Source organism: Gracilinanus agilis, chromosome 2 (assembly GCF_016433145.1).
Source record: "Gracilinanus agilis isolate LMUSP501 chromosome 2, AgileGrace, whole genome shotgun sequence".
NCBI lineage: Eukaryota > Metazoa > Chordata > Mammalia > Didelphimorphia > Didelphidae > Gracilinanus > Gracilinanus agilis.
The window spans coordinates 344152741-344178906 of record NC_058131.1 but is presented as its reverse complement, the minus strand read 5'-3'; the positions used below and the strand labels follow the sequence as shown (position 1 = coordinate 344178906).

Below are 26166 nucleotides of genomic sequence, written 5' to 3'. Positions count from 1 at the left end.
AAAATAGCCAAATGAGGTAGGCATAGCAGATATTATTATACCTAATTTGTTGATGAGGAAGATGAAGCCCAGAGATGAAAAGTAGATAGCCTGTGATCAGGATAAATAGATCGTCCGTAGATAAGATCATAGAATCACAGATGTAGGGCCAGAAAGGAATGACCTTAGAGGCCATGTAGTTCAACCAACTCATTTTACAGATTTTACAAACTGTATCCCATATGGACAAAGTGACTTGTTTACCATCACACAAGTACTAGGCAAAAACAAAACAAACAAACAAACAAGATGACCCCAGATATCTGACTCCAAATCCAGCCTATTTTCCATTCTACCACTCACATTTTCTGCCTCCTGACCACCATCAGTCTTTCTCTATTGTTGTCCAGAGGGCCAGTTGACCAAGATTTTACTGTGCCATTAGAAAGGAGAGGCTGTACAGGAGGAAGGATCACTCCTCTTCTCTCTTGGAATACTTCAGTGCCATCCCAGAGGCAAGATAGTTTCTTTTTTTCTTTCTTCCTTTTTTCTATGCAATAAACTTTTATTAAGCACTGCATTTGTGAAAGGTGCTGTGTTAGGTGCTGGGGGAAAACTGATGAGTCGGCCCCTGAGTTAAGACTTAAAGGAAAATGAAGATTTGTAGAGGCAGAGATGAGGAAGGTATATATTCCAGACATGGGAGAGAATCCTCATAAATGCATGAGGCTAGGAGCTAGAATGCTGATGTTGGGGAAATGTCTAGTTTAGGGGAAATGGTGATTGGAAAAGGGAGTAGCAGAAAATCAGTTAAGAGGACAAGTGGGAGTCAGATGGTACAGGGCTTTTAATGCCATAATGAGGAGTTGGTACAATAAATCAGAGGCAACAGTCTCAAAGTTATTTCAGTAGGTGAGGCATATTGTAGGGTTACACCTTAAGGTTGTGGGCAGGTAGGTAGCTTAGTAGATAGAATGCCAGGCCTGGAGTCAGGAATACTCCTCTTTTTGAGTTCAAATCTGACTTCAGACACTTGCTAGCTATGTGACCCTTGGCAAATCACTTAATCCTATTTGCCTCAGTTTCCTCACCTGTCGAGTGGGCTGAAGAGGAAAGGGCAAACCATTCTAGTATCTTTGCCAAAAAAACCTCCAAATGGGGTTATGAAAAGTTGGTCATGACTGAAACAACTCAGCAACCACACTTGCTTCTGTGGTCAAGTTGACTCGAACTCCCAATTCAATTCAATTCACAATGATTTTTTAATCTATTCTATGCCAGACATTTTGCTGGGTACTAGGAATGCAGAGATAAAAATGAAATTAATTACTCCCCTCAAAGAGATTATATTTTACCAATGGGAAGCATGTTTACAAATAGGCAAATACAAAATATAGAGTGTAAAACCCTAAGTAGTTTTCTGGCTTCTCCCAAATATGGCTATAAATGTCTCCAAATTATCTCCTTCCTCCCTCCCTGAAGTGATAAACAATTTGACCACGGTTATACTTATATGATCATGCAAAACGTAATTCCATATTGGTCAAGTTGTGAAAGAATACTCATAAAAAGCCAACCCCCACCATATAAAAACATAAAGAAATAAAATAAAGCAAATCATCCTGCTCATCATTTATTATAGTGCAGAGTATTCCATCACAATCATATACCATAATTTGTTCAGAATGGGAAAATAAGTCCAGAATGATACTTTGGAGTCAGTCAAAACAACCCTGTGTCTCAATTTACACCTAGTAAAGTGGTAAAGATGATTAAAATATAAGAAAAGTCAGTGTCAGAAAACAGACATTCCAGAACTGTAAGCTGGTCTAATTTTGGAAACCAACCTAGAATTATGAAAAAAAAGAGAGACTTAAATGTCTCTTTCCTGACACAGAGATCCCAGTACAAGGAGGTTAAAAATAGAAAGGTCCCTTATACATCAAAATATTTAGAGCAGCACCATTTTTATAGAAAAGAAACAGTCACTGTCTATTAATTAGGAGATTACTAAACACATTTTGGTATATTAATATAAGGAAATATTACTTTATTTTTAAACTATATTTTGTCTTTTTTATCACCAGCATTTAGCACAGTATCTGACACGTAGCATGTTTATATATTTTATTATTTAATAAATGTTTATTAATTGATTTGTTTATTGACTGATTTCTCTTAGCGATTCCATCAGCTCTTATGGTTTTAATTATCATCTCCCTGCAGATGACTTTTGGGATCTATATACCCTGATCTACCTCCCTAGCTTTATGTGGATATAACACAGAAATCTTTAAATCATCATGTCCAAAATAGAATTTATATCTCCCCTAAGCTAAAATCTTTCTCTCTCCCACTTATTGAAACCACCCTAGTTTGAGTCCTTAACACCTTTTGCCTAAACTGTTGCAGTAGCCTCTTAATTCACATTCTGATTTTCAGTCCTTCCCCTCTCCAGTCCATCCTCCTCACTGTTGCTGAAATAATCTTACTAAAGTACAGGTCCAACTATGTCATGCCCAAGTTCTAGAACCCTTAATGGCTCACTATTGCCAGTAAGATAATAGGATTCTATTGTGTGCAGATGCAAAGCATGGAATCCCTGCAAAGGTACAGGGATAGGGATTCCATGCTTTGCATCTGCACACAACAGATTCTCAGCTTCACATATAGAACCCCTCATAATCTAACTTCAACTACTTCCATGCCTTTGCACAGAGTGTCTCCCAAGGCTGAAATGGTCTTCCTCCTCATCTCCATTTCTTAGAATTCCTAGTTTCCCTTAGAGATGATCTCATCTGTACTTTCTTTTTTGGAAGCTTTGCCTGGCTTATCAAACAGATAACACTCCTTCCTCATGTACATACTTAAGTGTGTGCACATGTGCCATTTTTTCAATAGAATGTAAGTTTCCTGAGAGTAGAGTCCCCTTTTTTTTAAAAAAAATCAATGTGATCCTAATGCAAACGTATAAGGTACTTAAATAAATGCTTATTGGATTAGAGGCTCCTGGCTTTTCTGAAGACTTTCAGCTGCTTTTTTCCTTTCCTCTTGCTAACTTCTCAGTCTTCTATTGTCTTGGTCTACCTCCCCTAGGAGCTGTTCCTGTCTCTTGACCCAGGTCAATAAAAATGTCTTGGGTATGCCTTTGAATATGACCTTACCAAAACTACAAGGAAAGGGATAGAATAAACACACACATCATTAAACAGCCATGCTAGACTTTCTAAACTTACTAAGAGAAAACCACCTCAATATAAAGTAGAAAAATAAAGCAACTTAGATTTGGGAGGAAAAATAAACAACAACCAGATTTATTGAGTGGAGGATGAAGACCAATTGGGAATGTCTGTAGGTAGATTCATTAAATGAAAAAGTTTCTAGGGAAATAACAAGAGAATGGCACCCAGGGCATCCAGGCATTCAAATCAAATGACGAGCAGAAGCTTGGTTTTACTGTTATTAAACTTTATGCCAGAAAAACATAAGCATGCAAAGAGGTAGCATCAGCTGTTTCATAAATTGTACGAGGAAAATGACTGACACAGATGGACTTCAGGGACAGCTGATGTTTTGAAATCTAGTGTCAGCCCATCTGAATTGAAGATAAACGAGGGGTCTTTAACAACCCACCATTCTTGAGACCTGTGTATTCACTACCTTATTCTCTTTGCTTCTTTGGGTACAAGACATCCTCAGTCACAAGGAAAGCATACTAAGGAGCTATGCCCAAAGCTGGCATTTCAGATTCTCTTACATGCTCTTTCAGCCCGTCTAGAGCATAAATAGAGGGCTCCTATAAATTATCATTAATAAAGACCCTTAATATGAGATTGGCAGGGGCCTTAGAGCTCATCTAACCTAATTACCTTATTTTCTACTTGAGGAAACTGAGACCCAAAGAGAGGAAATGACTTGGTTAAGGTCACATAGCTAGTAAGTATTAGAGCCAAGATTCCTTTGATCATAGATCTAATGTGATTTCTTTGAGTCATTTCTGGAGATAGGTGAAAGAGAAAACTTGGTAGAGGAGGTAATATTTGAGCTGGCCCTTGAAGAAGAGGTGGGCAGAAAGGGTGTAGTATGACATTTAAAGAGGAAAAAGCAGAACAAACTGAAGTACATGGTAGAAAATAATAGGGAACAGGTAGTTTGAGGGACAGTAGGTAGTCTGTATGGTACTGTTACAGCACAGTGGATAGAGTGCTGGATCTGGAGTCAGGAAAACTCATCTTCCTGAATTCAAATCTGGCCTCAGATGACTCTGGATAAATCATTTAACCCTGTTTGCTTTAGTTTCCTTATTTCTATAAAAGGAGCAGGAGAGGGAATGGCAAGCAACTGTAATATATATCAGATAAAGAACAAACATAACTGAAACAGGTGAAGAGCAACAATAACAAAATGTACTCTATTCCAAACTGGATTTTAGTTGGTTGTCCAGTGTAGAACCTCAAGCCAAAGTCATCTTCTGAACCCTTGAACGGATTTGGTCTTCAATTATCTGGTCAGAGAATCAGGCTCAAATGATATTGATCTGAAAAGATAGTGAAATCAGAGCATATCTAGACTTAGATTTGAGTCTGGACTCAGTCACTAAATCTCTTCAACTTTCAACAAGTAAATTAATTTCTCAGGGCCCCACTTCCAAAATGAGAATAGTAAATTGAGTGATTTCCAAGACCTCTTATAACCTTGTCATTTGATGGTTTATAGATCCATAGACTTTTCAAACTGGAAGAGACATTAGACAGTAGTACAGTCACTCAGTGCTTATGAGAAACTGAGTTTCTGAGAAGAAAAGTGGCCTGCTTAGTAAATGATTATTGACTATCACAGGTGACTTGTGGAGCAAGAATCTGAACCCAGATCATTTTATTTCTAATGTCCTTTCACTTCTGCCTCCTTGAACCCTATTTTAATGAGGTTTCTTTTTCCTTTTTTTTTAAAATCCCTTACCTTCTGTCTTAGTATCATTTCTAAGACAGAAGGGCAGCAAGGGCTAGGCAATCGGGGTTAAGTGACTCACCCAGGCTCACACAGTTAGGAAGTGTCTCAGACCAAATTTGAACCCAGGTCCTCCTAACTATAGAGCTGTCACTCTATTCACTGTGCTACTTAGCTGGCCTTTAATGAAGTTTCAATGAAAAAAAAATGCTAAGAAAATAAAATTATCAACACTCTCAGAGACACAAAAGTCATGTTGTCTCTCTACAACATAAGTAGAATCCTAAACCCTTGGGGCTAGAAGGTACCCTAGACCTTGTTAAGGCCAATCATTGTCCCATTTTCCTGCTCTAAAGGAAATGTTTTCTATCCTGTCCATAAATACCACTTTTTGAGAAAGTGCTTTCCCCAGCAGTTCTTTCACAATTATTTTGCATATTCATTTGCCTTCTCTTCCTTCCCTATCAGCCACTGGAAGAGAGGGTGATGCAAGCCCCTAAATGATGGGGTTGGGGGAAGGGGGCTGGCGGCTTCATTGCTGATGTAGGAGTTTTAAGTCAATGGTTCATAATGATTGAAGGAGGCTAGACTGGGGAAATATATCCTTGAGTGGTCAGGAGGCTTTGTCTTCCCATTTAGGATGAGGGTTGCAATTTCCTTCCTCTCTTGCAATCAGCTTCCTGTAACATAGACTCTGTCATTATGGGCAATGATCACCTGCAGACAATGGAAGGATAATCATTGATTTAAAAATACCTAAAAATCATCATTTAAGCAATACTCTCCATTCACACCATGGACTTAGGAACAGCTACCATATAAAGAACACTAAGTTCAGGACTGCCAAGCCGACTAGGTCCTTGTCCCAGCTCTACCCCGAGATAATAAATAATTGTGTGACCTCTGGGGGAGTCATTTCACCAGTTCTGCAACTTAACTTTCTTTGTGACCTTGGGCAATTCACTAGACCTCTGTGGGTCTCAGTTTCTTCACCTATCGACTGAGGGAGTACGAGTAGATGTGATTGATTACCACAGCAGCCCCTCAGGAGACAATCATGTCACAGGGAATCTTAACCCCAGATAGGCAAAGAGGATCTCTGAATGCTGGATTGTAACAACTGCGGTCATAGCAGACAATGTCAAGATGATCCTGCTCAGATCCCAGGGCCTGATTAAATTGACTGAGACATTCTGGAGGTACAGCCATCATTACTGAGGCAGACAGCAATCCAAAGTCTCTAGACTCAAGATCATAGGATTTAGAGTTAGAAGGGACTTAGAAAGGCTATTTAGCTCAATACCCCCATTTTATAGATGAGGAAACTGAGACTCAGAGAGATCAAGGCTTACCTGAGTCACATAGATAGTAAGTAACAGACCTGAGATTCAAATCTAGCTTCTCTGACTCCTGATCCAGCATTCTTCCCATTATACAACACTGCTAAAATTTATTCAGTCTTGAAGGCATGAAATGTTCCACTTATTTAGCTAGGGTTCTTAACCTATTCTGTTATCAACACCTTTGGCAATCTGAATGGAAATGCCAATTTTCACTTAGAGTTTAATAAAACTAAAAATGTAATTTTTTCCATTTAAGTCCATGAACCACCCCTGAAATCTATCCATGGGACCCAGGGTCGAGAACCTAGGCTTTAGGAGAACATAATGGTCACACGTACATTGTGACTCACTCACTTGAGTTATTTTCATTTTTTTCTCTTTCAAATTTCATTTCTTCATTTCTTTGCTTTTAATGCCATATTCATTCCCACATATATCTTTCTTATTCTGCCATTACACATCTTCCTTATCACAAAAATGATTAAACGAAAAAAGCAGATCAATAAAACCAAAAAGCATTTTGACCACCCTCAGACAGTGTATGAAACATTAATACAATCTAACATTTATATATAGTGCTTAAAGGTTAGCAAAATGTTTTACATAGTTTATTTTATTTGATCTTATTTCTACAACCAGAACCTTTTATATCCAATGAAGAGAGTGTATTTTCTCATTCTTTTCTGAGAAAAGTCCTGGTTACTATAGTTACATAATAATTACATATAATTTTATTATTTTTGAAATGAATTATAGCCAGTGCAAATATTGTTTTCCTGGTTCTATTACTTCACTGTACATCAGTGCATGTAAATTTTTCCATCTTTGTTCTGAATTTCCATTTATTGGTGCCATTTCCTCTCTTCTAAGCAGATTTTGGCTCTCTCTTTTTCTTTAGTCAAAAGATTTAAAAACATAAACATTTCTGTTCAAATAAAAAGTAATTACAAATGAGAAGGATCCCAAGAAGCCATATGGTAAAGCCAACTTTGTCCAAGCACAATTGTATATGCAATGACAAATGTGCTCTATAACTCTTAAACATATCCATAAATAATAATAATGTAATAAGTAATATTATGCTTTTTGTTACATTATGAGGTCTTATACTATCTCTCTGAGGTTGTTGATAGAGAATTTTAATTGGGTATAATATCAAACATGCTATTTCAGGAAGGCTTTTTTCACCAAAAATTAGATTTTCCTGATACAGAAAGACCTGTTGATACCTACTCCAAAATCTTCAAAGGGTAAAATACACAGTTCTTAGCCTAGCATTCAAGTCCCTCTCCAATATACCTCTTTAGTCTTCCTTTCCTCTTCTTTCTTCTCTATACTCCGAATTCCAGCCAAGTTGTTTTCTTGTTTTGACTCACCCTCTTTAATCTTGATAATGTAGGCAACCTGACTTCCATGCCTGAACCATATCCCTTCTTTGTCTCTAGCTAGTGGACTTCTTCTCTTTTTAAAAAATATAATAAAGAACAGAGGACAACTACAAGCACCTCCAGCAAGAATGAAGCAACTAGGCCAAAGCCAAAAAGAAGTTCAGCTATGAATGTATCTTATGATGAAAGGAACATCCAATGCTGTGAAGATCAATACTACACAGGAACCTGGAATGTAAGATCTGTGAATTGGATGTGGTCAAGCAGGATGTGGAAGCTGAATGTGGACAGACAGGAGATAGAAATATTAAACATTGACATCTTGGTGTCAGTAAATTTAAATGGATGGGAATGGGTGAATTACTATGATCATTATCTATACTTCTGTGGACAAGAATCTTTTTAGAAGAAATAGAATAGATTACATAGTCAAACAAAAGGGTGAGAAAAGCAATACTGGGATATAATCTCAAAAATGATAGAATGATATCATTTTAAATCCAAGACAAACTATTCAACATAATAGTAATACAAGTATTCCAACCACTGATGCTGAAGAGGCCAAAGCTGATTAGTTCTATGAAGAACTACAACATCTAGAAATAACATCAAGAAAAGATGTTACATTTATCATAGGAGATTAGCATGCTAAAGTAGGAAATCAAAATATAATTGGAGTAATAGGTAAGTTTGGTGTTGGAGTACAAAATGAAGCAGGGCAAAGACTAATAGAGTTTTGGCAAGGTAGTCCTCTCTTCATAGCACACACTCTTTTTCAACAACCCTAAAGGCAACTCTACACATGGGCATCATCAGATAGTAAATATAGAAATCAGATTTAATATATACTTTGCAGCCATAGGTGGAGAAGCTCTGGAAAGTCAGTTAAAACAAGACCTGGTGCTGACTGTGGCTTAGATCATGGACTTTTAAATGCAAAATTCAGACTTGAGTTGAAGAAAGCAAGGAAAACCATCAGACCATATAGTATGTAGGTATGACCTATATGAATAACATCCCTTATGAATATGAAGTATAAGTGATGAATAGATTTAAGGAATTAGGATCTTGTAGATAGAGCATCAGAAGAATTATGGACAGATCTGTGATATTTTAAAGGAGGTAACAACAAAAACTTTCCAAAGAAAAAGAAGAGCAAGAAACCAAAGTGGCTATCTTATGAGGCTTTACAAATAGCTGAGGAAATAAAGAAAGGGAAAGGGGGAGAAGGAGAAAGATATACCCAACTGAATACAGAGTTCCAGAGAAGAGCAAAGTGAGAGAATTTTTTCTTAAATGAGCAAAACAAAGAAATAATAACACCATATGAAATGCTAGGCTGGATGGATCAAAAACTAAAATTAAGATTGTCAGGAGAAATACCAACAATATCTGGTATGGGAAAAGCAAGAGGTCTCTATAAGAAAATTGCAGATAACAATGGAAAATGTAATATAAAAAATGAGCATGATAAAAGTTAAAAATGGTAGGGACTTAATAGAAGCAGTAGAAATCAAGAAGAAGTGGAAAGAACATGCAAAAGAACTATAAAAGAAAAATCTTAACATTGTCAGTAACCACAGTGGTATCATTACTGATCTAGAGACATACATTCTAGAGAATGAAGTTGAGTGGGCCTTAGGAAACATTGCTAACAATAGGGCTAATGGAGAATTCCCAACTAAGCTATTTAAAATCCCCAGAGATAATACTCTGAAAGTTATATACTCAATATGCCAGCAAATTTGAAATATTCAACAGTGGCTAATGAATTGGAAAAGATCACTTTACTTCCCACTCCTAAAGAAGGGCAATGCTAAAGAATCTAAATTAAGCCACAATTATATGCATCTCTCACACCAGCAAGATATGCTTAAGATTCTGCAAACCAGGCTTCAGCAATATGTGAATCAAGAATTACCATAAGCAGACCTGTTTTCAAAGAGGCAGAGGAACTAGAGACCAAATTGCCAACATAAACTGGATTGTAGAGAAAGGGAGTTCTAGAAAAAAAAAATCTACTTCTGTTTTTCCTCGAACTAAAGCTAATCAGATGTTCCCGATTTGGTTTTAATTGTTGCTTCTTGACCTGCTTAGACACTTCTCAGGAGAAAAATAAAATCATTTTGTACTTCCATCTCTGAGAACTTGCCACATTTTGTTGTGATCCAAAAGAGTATGCTAAGACTGTATATGATCACCTTATTTATTAACTTTATATGCAGAGTACACCATATGAAATGCTAGGCTGGATGGATCAAAAACTAAAATTAAGATTGTCAGGAGAAATGCCAACAATATCTGGTATGCATTCAATATCATTTTGAGGGAAGAAAGTGAAGAATTAAGAAGCTTCTTGATGTGGGTAAAATAGGAGAATATAAAAGCTGTCTTGAAGTTTAGCATTATAAAAAAACTAAGATCATGGCAACTTGTCCCATCACTTCTTCACAAATAGAGAGAGAAGAAATGGAAGTAATGGCAGATTTATTATTCTTCGGCTCCAAGATCACTGATAGTGACTGCGGCCATGAAATGAAAATATGCTTGTTCCTTGGAAGAAAAACCATGGCAAATCTGGACAGAATATGAAAAAATAGAGGCATTACCTTGCCAAAAAAATTCTGTATAGTCAAAGTTATGTTTTTTCCAGTGGCAATGTATGACTGTGAAAACTGGACTATGAAGAGAGCTGAGCACCACAGAATCATTACTTTTGAATTGTGATGCTGGAGAAGCTTTTTGAGAGTCCCTTGGACAGCAAAGAGATCAAATTGGTAAATACTTAAAGAAATTAATTCAGACTATTATTTGAAAGGACAAATTCTAAAGCTGAAACTTAAACTATTTGGCCACATACATAATGAGAAGGCAGGACTCACTGGAAAAGACTCTGATGGTGAGAAAGATTGATGACAAAAGAAGGGTAAGGCAGAGGGTAAGATGTAGTGTCATGGAAGCAATGAACATGAGTTTGGACAGACATTGGGAGATAGTAGAGGACAGAAGGGACTGGTATGCTGATGGGCTTACAAAGAGTCAGACATGACTGAATGATTGAACAACATGCCCCACTTATTTTTGTCTTGCCATCTCTCCAAAATCCCAGTATCCTTTGCACACTTAGTTCACTGTAAATATTAGACCATATTTAGTTGAATGTCAAAAATTTTTCCCATTCACATGGTACTTAGGATTTGTCTGCATACCCAGCCTCCTTAGCAGAGGATGAAAAACATGTGTGTTTCTCAGCTGACTACCTACAATGGCATTTTCACACAGTAGACCTACACAGTTTTGTTCTAATAAACCAGGTCATTTTAGTCAGATTCTTTTGGATTTAGTCTTTTGAATGTAAACATGGCCAGCAATAAATATTGTTACTTATATTAAAGAATCCTGGTGAAATTGGGATTTGGAGTTTCTATATACTTTTCATCCATCTGAATAAAAGATGTGGCATTAATGTAAATCCTTACATCAGCCTGGCCCCTGGCTAGAAAATCTGACTCTTATTTATTCAATTGCTTTAGGACAGTTTTATTTGCTACTCTTGGTTCATCTTTTAAAGGAGATAAGAAATATAGGCCAGACTCCCAGTTTAAGTGTCTAGGCTAAATTGTTTATCCCTCTGGCCTATCTTAGAATGAAACCTTTCCTACGAGGGTGATGGGAGCAGTGTAGCCATACCATCTCACATAGGAATGTCTTAAATGCATACTTAAATACATGATTTACAACAGGCTCATGCATACAGATTGCAATGGGGGAGTTCTTGGTTGCATCCACCCCAGGTGAGAGGTTGGGTTTGATGACCTCTAAGCTCCCATTCAGTTCTGAGGTACTGTGGTTCTTTGATCTTCCCAACTTCATTTCTTCTATCCTCTTTTCTCTCTAATATTCCATTCTTGGAATCCTTGTGCCACTCAGCTTCAGTCCCCTAACTTCAAGGTCAAAGAAGAATTCAAATTACTAGCCATGACTGCATATATGCGTGCATACACACAGAGAATCTCAGCTTCCTCTTCCGTAAAATGGGAACAATAATATGTCTAGTACCTCCCTCCTAAGCTTGTTGTCCAGTTTAAATATATAAAGTCAGACAACAAATACAAAAAGATTCTCTGAACTTAAATCATCATGAATATGAAAATTTTAATATGATATATTGATGTCAATTAATATTATTATTACTTCTTCCCTCCTATACATATGCATACTCCTTTGTCCTAGAATCACCTATGGAGAAGACTCTCTCTCTCTCTCTCTCTCTCTGCCTTTGTCTGTCTGTCTGTCTTGCTGCCTCTGTCCCTGTCTCTCCTCTCTTTAAACCTTATTTTCTGTCTTAGTAATAATAACTCTAAGACAGAAGAGTGACAAGGAATAGGCAATCAGGATTAAGTGATTTGCCCACAGTCACACAACTAGGAAATGTTTAAGGCTAAATTGGAACCCTGGATCTCCCATCTCAAGGGCTGGAACTTTAGCTACTGTTGTATCTACCTAACTGCTTCCAGTCTTCCTTGACAAGAGTTTTTGCTATATTAGTACACGGAATAGTGTTCCATGAAATGAATAATTATATTTCTGTTTGCTTAGTGCAATGCTATTATGATAAAGGGAGAGGGATTACTAGGGTATAGTAATAAGAGCTTTGCCAAAGGGTGCTAAAACTGAAGGCTCTGGCATTTGTATTTTTTCAGCAACCTAGAAACAAAAGATCTTAGCATCAAATTAACAATAATAATTTGTTAAAAATAGGAAGCTACCAGATGCCAGACTAGGGTGAGGTCCTCCTTTGTGACTAATACAGTACACTAGGAACCTATTTCCTTCTGCTTACACTTCTTCCCCCAGGCGTAAAATTCATGGTTATGGCTCTGCTGAGGAGAAGGTTGGAAAGAAAAGATGATCAAACAGTTAGTAAATTGAAAAGAAATATAACTATTCCTTCACAACCAGACTTCTTCCAGTGTCTATTAAGAGGGCCAGATAGACAGAGGGAGAGACAGATAGGCAGACAGACAGAGAGAGAAAGAGAACATAATACTGTTGGACATCTACTTACTACTTCTGTGACTCCTAGGCAAGTTTTTTGTTTTCTTTTTTTTGTTTGTTTCATTTGTAAAATAAGGGGAGAAAACAACAAGCATTTATTAAGTACCACTCTGTGCCAGGAACTATAAGAGGCACTGGAGATACAAATATAAAAATGAAATAATCTCTACTTGCCATGAGTTTACAATCTAATGTGAGAGATAAGTACACATATACGTATATACAGTCTTCCCTCATTATATCATGGTTCACTTGTCATGGCTTCCGTGTATCACAGGTTTTAAAAAAATATATATCTAATTCTGTATTGTAGAGTTTTCACTATATTGTGGGATTTTGTGGATGAATACCATAATGTACACAATGGAAATGCAGTACGCCACTACCTCTTGCGCAAGTTTGTCAACATGAGATTGTACACAGCACACTATTGTTTGATGGAATAAAAAGTGACCAACCACAGCGCTGTGTTCCATATCCTAGGTATTGATTGACAGTGTATATAAGAGTGTGGGAAAGGTTAGTAAGGGTATGGAAAAGGTTTATAGGAGAGTGGGAAAGGTTTATAAAGCCTTAAAATATATACAAATAATAAAATAAATATAACACCGCTACTTCATGGATTTCCACCTATGGCAGGAGTCTCTGAAACTTAACTCCCACAATAGGTAAAGGATCACTGTACATGATAAATATAAAACTAATCAGTGTAAATGTTTACAACAATGTAGTAATTTGGGAAGGAAGGCTCTAGCATGGGGGAGCAGGAAGGATTAGGAAAGGCTTAATTTAGAATACAATACCTGAACTTTATCTTAAAGGAGGAGAGACTTAGGAAAGGAGAGGTACATTCCAGGTGTGAGGGATGGCCAGGAAAAAAGGATGGATTAGAAATGAAGTGCCATATGTGAGGGACAAGAGAGAAGGCCAACTTGGCTCAATCACAGAGTGGAGGAAGGAAAGTAATCTCTAGTAAGTCTGGAAAGCTAAGTTGGAGCCAAGTTGTATAAAAGGGCTTTCAAAGCTAAAGACATATCCAGCATTATCCTAGAGCAAAGATATCAAACACATACATAACATTTCTGAATATATCCCAAAGCAGTTCAAAAGTTAATTGTAAAATATTTAATAAAATACAATAAAACATTAATATCATATTGATATATTTGTACATAAATATACTAATATATTGATGTGTTATTAATACATGGTTTTAACAATGATAATTAATAATGATATTAATATATGGTTTTCTAAGTCAGTATGCACCTGCGGAGATCCTTATGCATAGCTTTATGTCCCTGTTACTATTTCAGTATGATGCCACTGTCAGAAAGGCTCTAGAAAACCATTGGATTTGGATAGAGAGAGAGATCACACATCCACATCTACATTTGAGGAAAATCATTTTGGCAGGACAGGTGTGGAGGGTGGGCTACAATGGTGAGAGACTTGCATCAAGGAGACCATTCAGGAGGCTCTTTTACTCATCTAGGCAAATGGTGATGAGGTAGTAGCAGAATGAGTGAATAGAAGGAAGGGGTTAGAGATGTTGTGAAGGTAGGAAGGAACAACAAAATTTGGCAACTGATTGGATAAAACACGATGAGGGATAGTTAGACCAGATTAAGGCAGCAATATAAACTGGGGAAAATGGAAGGATTTCCCTGTTTTCCCTATTTTTCACATTCCCTCCAGATTTGCCATTTTCCTTTTCTAACAGGTACACAGTCTTCTAGGTGTGAGGTGGTACCTTAGAGTTGTTTTAATTTGCATTTCTCTCATTATTGATGATTTTGAGCATTTTTTCATATGACTATTGATAGGATTCATATTTTTCTTCTGAAAACTGCCTGTTCCAGAGATTAAAACCATAGGGTTTGGGGAGATTACAAAGAGAAAATATAGATTAGGGAGAGAAGAAAGCCTAGGACAGAACCTTGGATAATATGGAGCTTGACCTGGATGATGAGCCTACATGCTTAGGTGATGCTTAGAAGATGTGGGGGGCAAGTAAAAGTTGAACCAGGAGACACTAGTGTCACAAAAACCTAGAGAAGAAAAGGAATCCTAGAAGAGTAGGTGGTTACCAGTGTCAAATGCAGCAAAGAGGTTGGGTAGGATTAGGACTGAGAAAAAAATAATCAGATTTAACCATTAGAAGTTCATTAACAATACTATACTTTCAAATATCATTCCTATAATAAGTAACTAGAGATTTAAGTCCAAAAGTGTAGCCTGGAGCCTTTCCTATCTTCACACACCTCACTACTACCTCCATTCCACATACTTTTTTTTAAACCCTTACTTTCTGTAATAACTCTTAAAATTGAAGGGCTAGACCAGTGGTTCCCAAACCTTTTTGGCCTACCATCCCCTTTCTGGAAAAAAATATTACTTAGCCCCCTGGAAGTTAATTTAAAAAAATTTATAGCAATTAATAGGAAAGATAAATGCAACTTTGGCCATCACCGCTCCCCTGGATCGCTGCAGCACCCACCAGGGGGTGGTAGCGCCCACTTTGGGAATCACTGCACTAGACAAACAGGGTTAAGTGACTTGCCCAGGGTCACACAGCTAGAAAATACCTGAGGTCAGGGTTGAGCCCCAACATACTGCTAATTAGATCTAATGATACTGGCCCCCTGGCTGTTCCATCCATATCTCATCTCTGGGCGTTTTCTCTGCCTCTCCTCCATGCCTGGAATACTCTTCCTCCTCAGCTCTCCCTTCTGACTTCCTGGTATCATTTAAGCCCCAACTAAAATCTAGTTTTTAATTTTAATTTTTAAAAAACCCTTACCTTCTGTCTTAGAATCAACTGATTCTAAGACAGAAGAGTGGTAAGGACTAGGAAATAGAGGTTAAATGACTTGCCCAGGGTCACACAGCTAGGAAGTGTCTGAGGCCAGATTTGAACCCAAGACCTCCCATCCCTGGGCCTGGCTCTCAATCCATTAAAACTTCCAGCTGTCCCCTAAAATCTAGTTTTTTACAAGAAGTCTTTCCCAACCCTTCTTAATTCTAATGTCTTCCCTCCATTAATTATTTCTTATTTAGCCTCCGTATGGCATGTCTGTACATATTTGTTTGCTTGCTGGCTCCCTTATTTGATTTTGGAGAGCAGGAATTGCCTTTTTCATTTTTTATGCATCCTTAGCACTTAGTGTTCTGGCACCTACATGGTAGACATTTTTTTCTTTCCTTTTTCTTCTTCTTTTTTTTTTAACCCCATAAACTTTACCTTTTGTCTTAGAAATACTAAGCATCAGTTCTAAGGTAGAAGAGTGGTAAGTGAATTGTCCAGGGTCACACAGGCAGGAAGTATCTGAGGCCAGGTTTGAACCTAAGCTTGTCTCTCTATCCACCAGGCTTTCCAAGCTGGCCCTTATTAAATGTTTATTTAAGGATATTGAGCGATCAAAGACATCATTAATGAGATGTTCTCTGATGTCCCTTCCATGGACATCTCTCATTCTGTTGCTTCTTTCTTTCCTTCTTTCCTTTTTTTTTTTTTAAACCCTTGTACTTCGGTGTATTTTCTCATAGGTGGAAGATTGGCAAGGGTGGGCAATGGGGGTCAAGTGACTTGCCCAGGGTCACACAGCTGGGAAGTGGCTGAGGCCAGGTCTGAACCCAGGACCTCCCGTCTCTAGGCCTGACTCTCACTCCACTGAGCTACCCAGCTGCCTCCTCTTTCCTTTTTTTTAAGCCAGAATTGTGATTTCATCAGTATAGGAAGCTCCCAGTGTGGCAGTTCCTTCCACCAATGCAGATCAGCAGCTAATCTGTAATTTCTAGTCTATGGGAGTTGCCCAGAGCACTGGGAAGTTAAGTGACTTCCCCAGGGCACACAGCTGGTGTGTGGTATCAACAGGACCTGAATACAGGTCTTCTTGACTCCACCCTGCCCAGTCTCCTGCCTCCCACATTATAGCTCTCTTCTCTCTAATTCTGATATCCAAATATCAATATTAAATTAACTGTATTTTATTCATGAGAGTCTGGCTTGGTGGAGTTTGGCAGGTACCTTGGGGCCCTTATGATCCCTGAATTCTGTTCTTGACTTGGCAGTCCTGGAAACAGCAGCAACAGCAGTAATGACAGGAATGATGATAACAATCACAATAACACAAATATACTAGCAACAAAAGCATTTGGGAAAATAGAAAGTTATAGCCGAGTTACAGCAACGCACACTCACAAACATCTATGCATTCCCGCTTTACTCTAATGTGAAAATGTTCACATTTTTTTTTTTTGGTTGTTAGGAGACCAAATAGCAAACACTATCGTTTCTTCTCTCCATTGAAAGGATTTTTTCCCCTTCGCCCAGAGCCTCCTTTTAGAAAATTGGTGTCTGAGGCTGTTATAGCAACAAAAGGTAATAACCACGTGACACTATAGAGACTGGCTGAAAATGTGAAAAATTAATTCCACCACGTTGCTCTGTGGAAACAAAACAGCCCATCTGATCAAGGTCGTCGCCCCATTTTCCTCCCCTACCCCGCCACCATTTAACTGATTGAATGGGCCGGTCGCAGCAGGAGCACCCAGATGCAGCCTAGAAATCCAGTTACCACAGTCCACCCTAATCATTTTAAATGGCTGCCTGCCTTAAAATTGGGTCTCGAGGTGCCTGTTTCAGAAGGTCACAAACCAGAGATGATGGCAGGGTTGGGCAGAAAGCCTTTCCATCTGCTTGTCTCTCTGGAGTCGCTCTCCTCCATCCATGCAATTCTTGTGGGTCTTCATTGTTCTTCTCTGGAATACTGCCAGGACTGAGTCCCCTGAAGGTCCACCAAGACTTCCTGTGATGCAGGATCTCTGTGTAGGCGCCAGTAGGGACTGACTCTGAGCTCTCAGCTTACTACTGTAACAAAGTTTTCTTCCTTTCAGCTTAAAAACAAAAATTCATTTATGCATCCTATTACCTTGGAGAGGCTGCAGCGTTACCCCTATCCCTTTCCTTGACCTCTCTCTTTTCTATCCTCACTCCTCCGCACCCTCATCCAGCTAACTTCATAAAACCGGGGACTTAAATTTTTTAAAGACTGTTTCTGACAAAGCTGGGAATTAGATTTGGTGGAGCCCTTCATAAAAAATTGAAGGTTTGCTATATTAACATACATTGATTTATTCATGGTGTTTCATTACAAATAAGCGAGGATCCTGTAATATCAGGAAAGGTTAGGGGCGCAGGAGAGCCCGGTATATTATATTGACAGCTCAGTTGAAATTGAGCCGCTTTTGGATTGAATTTGGAACATAGGGAAGGAATTGGCTAGTAAATAAGTCATGAGTTTTACCTCCAAGTGTCTGTATATCAACGCACTTGCCACCACTACATGGAATAGAACTCAGACGGAATTTCAAGCGGGTGCTTGAAATGGTCATGTTTTCCATGAAAGGTGTGTGAGTTACCTGTGCCAATAACAATAACCCCCTTTCTATTAATAATAAAATCTGACATTTATATAGCACTTTATGATTTGTAAAGGACTTTGTGGGCATTATTTTTACCAAGGCTTCATAATAATCCCAGGAGGCAGTTCTGATGGGAATAATTACCTCTATTTTGCAGATGAGGAAAATAAGGTTCCAAGAGGTTAAGAGACTTATTAACCTGTGGTCACACAGCTAGTAACTGTCAGACTTAAAATTTGAACCCAGGTCTAGCAGTCTATCTATTATACTATACTTCCTTCATACTTCCATTCCATCCTTGGTAGTGGAAATCAGGGATTCTTTTTCACGGACTATGAAGACAGTCAAATTAAACAAAGAAAATAAAGAAATCCCTTGTATTTTGTATTTTGCATCTCAGAGTGTGTAGCACAAAGATCAGATGGCCCTTGGTAAGAGGTCAAGTTGTGACATTCTAAGCAAATAACCCAGGAGGCTATGAGGAAAGCCTCTGTGATTAGGAACACATGGTTAGTCTCTAGTCGGGACCTTTTACTTTCCGTTCCTGGACAGACCTGGAGGGAGCTGGTTATGAGGGGGTCAATTTCTTGCCATCTGTAACTCCACTCCTAAAATTTGGTTATTTTCTATGGAAAGAAACATGGTGGTAGGGTAATAAACCTTAGATTTGATATCAGGAGACCTGAAGTGTGAAATTAATGTTGGAAGTTCTGATTTGGAGTATCAGATCTGCTACTTATTACACATACAATCTTCGACAAATTTTTGAGGACTCAGTCTGCTCACCTACAAATTGAAAGGGGCAATCTAGATGAGGCCCAAGATACCTCCCCTTCCCCAGCCCTAAAATCTTATCATCCTATAGGCCTTCCCTGTTATTAAGATATAAAAATCATCCTATGATATTTCTGTATATGTGTCTTGTCTGGTGGGATAATGATATTGTCTCTGGTCTAGGAATCTAAAGGTCACATTTGCATTTGTAATCACAGCCCTGTCACAATTTGATAAACTGTAGGAAAGTTTTTTCTTGAATTGCCATCGCCAAGGACTTCATCATCAGGTAGCCAACCAATAGGTAAAGAGGCTTTAAGGACTCTGTTCTTCCCCAAACAAGGACCCAACTTTTTAACGACCATATTTTTCCTAGGATGCTTCAAGTTCTAAGTTTTACGAATGTGATGTTTTAAGTTATGAATCATCACCATCTCCAAAGAATTACCTTGAATGTCAATCAAAGGGTCATGTAGAAGATCATGGTGGGTACAAATAGCCCATTAAACTTTACTCATGGGAGAAGTAGTATCAGAAATGCCATCAGAGGGCTCTATATCCAGGTCAGAAGTCACGCTTCCTGTGTAGAAGGACTGACAGATAACCAACCAGTAGACAGCTCATATGCTCATTTGGTAGCCATATAACATCGAGACCTAAAACAATGTCACCAGAATGTTGAATGGACTCACCTATGAGGGAGCTAAAGGAGGGCCTGAATAAGGGTTGCAAAGGTTTAGTGGGCACAGGTGGGTCGAGATCTGTAGGACTGGCAGGACTACCCATGACCATGAGTTCCCAGATTCACCCAAGTCTTTTAGGAATCAGAATGAGAAGAGAAGTACATGATTGATCCAGACAGACAAAAACAATTTTCAGCTTCCATGCTATAAACAATAAATGACTTGTTTTCCAAAATGAAACCTGTTTTTTAGAGTCATTTCACAATCTATACTGGCTAATGCTTTCTTGTTTTTAAGTTTCATAATGAAAAGTGACTTCATCCTCTCAAGTGAGACACACCCTATCAGGCAACTATTAGAAGACAAAGAATTCATATTTTTACCATATTTCATGGTGGCAAAGCACTTTTCCACAGATATTGCCTCATTTAATCCCAATGACAAATCTGGAATGGTCCTGAGAGAAGCCTTATCATATCACCATTCTTTGAAAGATAAGTAAGCTGCCCAAGAGAAATGATGTGACCTGTGCAAAGTCTCTAACCCAGGTGTTCTGGCTCCAATCCTGTGATACCTACCTATTCTTTTGCATTATCCATTCAAAGAAGGTTTTCAGCTATTAGCTCTAAGAAAATAATTCTGGGAGGGGGAAATGGGGAGCAGTTGGGTGCCTCAGTAGATTGAAAGCTAGGCCTAGAGATGGGAGGTCCTAGGTTCAAATCTGGCCTCAAACACTTCCTAGCTGTGTGACCCTGGGCAAGTCACTTGACCCCCAATTTTTTGCCTTGGAACCAATATATAGTATTAATTCCAAGATGGAAGGTAAAGGTTTTAAAAAAAAGAAAGAAAAATAATGCCTGGACCTAAAGGTGGGAATCTGGGGTCAGGCTGAAACCTCAGACCTTAAGACGTGAATAAATAAAAGTTACTCTCAAATTGTGAAACCCCTTTCTTATTTTCTTGTGAATAAAACAATGTTACATTCATCTGGAATAAGAAAAGGTCAAGAATATCAGGGGAATTAATGAAAAAATGTGAAGGAAGGAGACCTAGGAGTACCAGATCTCAAAAGCAGCAATCATCAAAACAATCTGGTACTGGCTAAGAAATAAAATGGTAGATCAATGGAACAGAGTAGATACTCAACACACAGAGAGAAATGACCTTAGCAACCTACTGTTTGATAAACCCAAAGATCCCAGCTTTTGGAATAAGAACTCACTCTTTAAAAAAAAAGCTGCTAGGAAAATTGGAAAACAGTATGGCTGAAGGAAGGTATAGACCAATATCTCACACTCTATACCAAGAAAACGTCAAAATGGATATATGGGTTAGATATAAAGAATGATACCATAACTAATTAGGGAAACACAGAAGAGTGTACCTGGCAGATCTTTGGAGAAGGGAAGAATTTATGACCAAACAAGAGATAGAGAGATATGAAATGAATAATTTTGATTATATTAAATTTAAAAGCTTTTGTACAAACAAAACTAATCTAACCAAGATCAGAAGGGAAACGACAAAGTGGGAAAAATTTTTATAACAGATGTCTCTAAAAAAGGTCTAATTTCTCAAAGCCATCAATAGTTAGATGAAAAAATGTTCTAAATCACTCTTGATTAGAGAAATGCAAATTAAAACAATGGTGAGATACTACCTCATACCTCTCAGATTGATCAATATGACTGTAAATGAAAGTGGTAAATGTTTGAGGCAATGTGACAAAATTGAGACACTAATGCATTCTTGGTAGAGTTGTGAACTGATGCAACCATTCTGGAGGGCAATTTGGAACTAGGTCCAAAGGACCATAAAACTGTACACCCAGTAATGCCACTATTGGGTCTGTATTCCGAAAGGATAATAAAAAGGGGGGAAAGACCCACTTGTACAAAAATATTTATAGCTGTTCTTTTTGTGGTGGCAAAAATTGAAATTGAGGGGCTGTCCATCAATTAGGGAATGGCTGAACAAATTGTAGTACATGTTGGTAATGGAATACTATTGTCTATAAGAAATGATAAGCAAGATGATTTTGGAAAAAGCTGGAAAAAACTTAAGGAACTTGATGCAGATTGAAATAAGCAGAACTGGGAGAACATTATACATAACAGCAATATTGGATGATTATTATCTGTGAAAATTTGACTACTCTTAGCAGTGCAATTGAAAGACTTATGGTAGGGAATGCTATCCACTTCCAGTAAAAGAACTGTTGGAGGTGTCTTTCATATCAGTGTATTTTTGTTTTTATTTTGGAGTTTTGCTCTTACAACAATGATCAATATGGAAGTGTGTTTTGCATGACAATAAAGAATGAGGAAAAAAATTCTACAAACCTAAACACTGCAAAGAGATACCTTCATAGTATTTGCCACATTTCACTTCTCCTTCCCCTGTACTAGGGATAAGAGAGGAAAGCAAATGAACTTAGTTTTTTAAAAAATTGGTTTTTTCATTGCTTTCAGTTTCAACTTGCCCAAAAATTCTTTCCCAGGATTCAAATGGAAGTGGCCAGGTATTGTAAGAACTAGGAATGGAAGGCAACCTAAGAGTTGGAGCCCCTGTCAGTTTTACAAATGAGTAAACTGAGTCCCAAAAAGGTTGGGTCTGTCACCCAGTCACACAGAAAATCAGTAGCAGAGCTAATTTTAGCCAAAGATTTGTCTCTGAATCGAGCACTCTTTCTATAACATCACTATGCTTCTGGTACAGGGGAAGCTTGAGAAATAGAATAAACTAACAATCAGCAGTGAGAAGAAAGCAGGAGACTGTATAAGTATCTGGATAATCATAACCTTTTCTATAGTGCTATAAGGTTTTCAAAGGTTTTCAAAGCAATCTTGTAGGGGAGGTTATGTACACTTTAATATCTCCATTTAACATTTCAGAAAACCAAGTCTTATACAAATTAAGAGGCTTTCCATGATCATGTAGTGTAAATGCCAGGACTCATACTATTCCTATTCCATTATGACTCTTCTGATGGTTGGCCATTAGTGAGTGAGATAATCAATAAACATTTATTAAGCACCTACTATGTACCAGGCACCAGGTGCCAAGTCCTTGGGATACTGAGAAAGTAAAAAAAATGCCCTTTCTCTCAAGATTAATGGGATAGAAGACGTGCAATATATATGCAAGCTCTCTTGGAAATAATTAACAGAGGGAAGGCCCCGGAAGAGACTGAACCTATCATTTCATTGGCATATTTTACTCTAGATAGGGAAACTCCTACTGCAGGTCAGCACTTCCTCTGAAATTTAGCCTTATGAATTGTCCAGGTCATGAAGAGAAAATGACTTACCCAGAGTCACACAGGTAGTATGTATCACAGTGTCTCCTGTGTCTTTCCTCTGCCTTTCCAGAAGCTAATGGCTAGATATAATCTCCTTGGTTGTTCTTTTGCAGATAAACTACAAGGCTGTGGGTTCCCTCGATCCAAATGCTGACCTTTCGAGCCAGAGGGGGAAAGTCTTCAAGCTTCGGAATGAAACCCACCACCTCTTTGTGGGACTGTATCCAGGAACAACCTATTCATTCACTATCAAGGCCAGCACATCAAAGGGCTTTGGGCCTCCCATCACTACACGCATTGCCACCAAAATCTCAGGTATTTATTGGCAGGAGGAACATCAGAATAGCTTCCAGAATAATCATAGATTAGAAAGAAGGGGGACCTACACTATGCCTATGATGCTTCCTCCCCTTGGAAAGGTTCCAGATTTCTTTTAAAAAAAAATCCAGTATATGAAAATTCTGATTTTGAAAAAGCCATAACATTTATTTTTCCTACATATGTGCCATAGGACAGCTTTAGATATCAAGTTTTCTGTATTCATGTAAAATATAAAATTTGTATGTCTTGGAGGTTCATTGGAGAGAATGCTAGATTTGGAATTAGAGGACCTTTTTAAAAAAAACCTACCTTCCATCTTAGAATCAATATTGTATATTGGTTCCAAGGCAGACAAGTGGTAAGGGCTAGGCAATAGTGGTTAAGTGACTTGCCCAGGGTCACACAGCTAGGCAGTGTCAGAGGCCAGACTTTAACCTAGCACCTCCCATCTATAGGCCTGGCTCCCTATCCTCTGAGGACCTGAGTTTGAATCTGTATCTGTCATTAATACCTTGTATGACCTTGAGTCAATCACTTAACTATCTGGGCCTCAGTTTTCTCATCTGCAAAGTGGGGAGAGGGAGATTGGCTTAGATTACCATAGAGAGGTCCCTTCTAGCTTTAGAGCTATGACTTTGAAATCCTATGACAGAATAATACCTAGGAATCAAAATAGCAATAGCTTTCAAATATATAGTCTGTAGATCATTTTATATACTTAATCTCATTTGGTCTTTATAACTCTCATGATGTAGGTGCTATTGATTTCCCCTTTTATAGAGAAGGAAACAGAGTTTCAGTAAGGTTACATGACTTCTCCAAGAACAAACCTAGGTTTTTCTGACTCCATAAGTAGACTTCTGTGTGCCGACTTATTTCTCAAAGAGTCTTAAGGTCCCTCTCTTTATGGTCCTATGATTCTGTTGATACAAAAGAATTTTTTTTACTGCATTTGAAATCAAGGGTTTCAAGTTCTTGGCTCAATTGGCCAATCTTAATGATCTCTCCCAGGTGGTCTAAGATCTTTGAGATTTTGTTTTACTTGTAGCTTTTCAGAAACTCTCTAGGGATCTGTACCCCTTATGAAGTATGAAAATCTGTACCCCTCTGGCACCAGTGCTCACAGGGAAGCATCAAAACAAATTTACAGGGAGGTCAAAAGCTCTGTAGTGGAATTAGGGATATGAAGGCTTCAGTTTCCTGAGTGTTTAACTGTTATTCCTACTGATTAGCAACCACCATGCTAGGGAGGCCAAGGCCTTGGGTTTGGCCAATTAACCTTTGCTTTTGTTTGGCAGGCTCCTCAGTCTATGTCTTTGTATGCTGAGAGACTGGGAGAGACTGTTGGATGAAAACATAGCTCAAAACACTTGCCTTACTGGGAGCAAGTCTGGAATAGCATCTTCTTGTATAATAGATAATTATACAGCCAGGACACTATCTCTGTGAGAAGTCCAAACACAAAACCTTCTGACAAACTAGAAAACACCCAGACAGATACCTTTGTACAGCACTGAACAAGGGAGGCTGAGAACCTGCATCTTCTTGTACTCTGAAGCAATAAATATCTTTGGGGCTGATTCAGGAGCTTGTGTTGGAATGGAATTTAAAAATTAAATTAAAAATCTGCAATGGAATTAAAAAGGAAAACATTCCTTATGGCCCTTTCTGGATATGGGCTGTTTCCTTCTTTAGGAGACCCTGAGGCCCTTAGAATTATGATGAATTCTGGAAAAGTCTTAGAGTTTTCTGGCTTGATCTGGGACCACAGGACTTGATTTGAAGTCCTCAGGGGAAAAGGAAGGCAGAGCAAGCCTGTTGTCCAGGCCCCCTCAGACCCATCCCAGGCTGCAGGCTCCTAACCTCTGAGGTTAGCCTCCACTGAGCTTTCCTAAGTCCTAGGTGAACATCCAAGGGTATAAGCTAGGGAAGGTAGCATTGGGTATTATAAGAGATTGTGACAGGTTAGTGCTGGGGCCAAGGAATAGTGATGACTGTCCTCCATCACAGAATCACTTTCAGAGATCCCAGAACTTAAAGTGCTGGGAGGAATCTTGGAGACCCTCAAACCAACCACTTCATGTGATAAAGAAAGAGAGTCAGAGATAGGAGAAGGTCAGTCATAATAATAGTATGTGGAAAAACATGGGCTAGAAATGAAATCTTTGAACTACCAAGTCAGGTTATATAATTATAGGATCAGATTTAGAGCTGCAAGGGACCTTGCAGATCATCCAGGCTAAGCTCATCATTTAACAGAGAAGGTAACTGAGTCCCAAAGAAAGAAAGTGACTTCCTTGAAATCACAAAGATTATAGAATCATAGAGTTTTTAATTTAGGAGGGAACTTGGGATTCTTCTGGTTCAATCCCTTCATTTTGTAAATGAGAAAAGAAAGTCCTCAGGAGGCTAAGTGATTTATCCAAGTTCACACAAGTAATAATGGGAGTCAAACCTCAGTCTTCCAGTTGTGTCCCTTGGAGGAAACCTATCCCATAAGTGACTTTTCATGAATATTGATTCAGACCCTTTCTAAAGAATGGGGACCCATAGCAGTGTCCTCTCTATGTCAGTGTAAATCTGTGGACAGACAGAAAGTCACTTTCTCCAACTCCAAAAGAGGAGTCACCTGGCTTTAGCTTTCAATGCTCAGGCTATCAAATTTATTCCCTATAAACCGGGAATCCTTGATCTTTTCTGTGCCTTAGAGTTCTTTTGTAGGCTGCTGAACTCTCCTTAGCAGAATAATGTTTTTAAAGGCATAAAATATATAGGATAACAAAGGAAATCAATTAGATTGAAATTAAGTTTCATATTTATATATATGAACTTTAAAAACATATATATGTGTGTATTATATATATATATATAATACACACATATATACATGTGTGTATGTAAAATTTGTTTTTAAAGTTCACAGATCCCAGGTTAAGAAACATAAT

The 26166-nt window shown here is 38.2% G+C and overlaps 1 protein-coding gene across 1 annotated transcript in view; it reads left to right on the top strand.

Moving 5' to 3' along the window:
• PTPRT (protein tyrosine phosphatase receptor type T) overlaps positions 1–26166 on the top strand; it is an 846734-nt gene that overhangs the window by 560807 nt on the left and 259761 nt on the right. The window contains exon 9 of the mRNA XM_044659804.1: positions 23014–23215. Coding sequence (XP_044515739.1) covers positions 23014–23215 — 202 coding nt within the window. The remainder of the gene's footprint in view (positions 1–23013; positions 23216–26166) is intronic.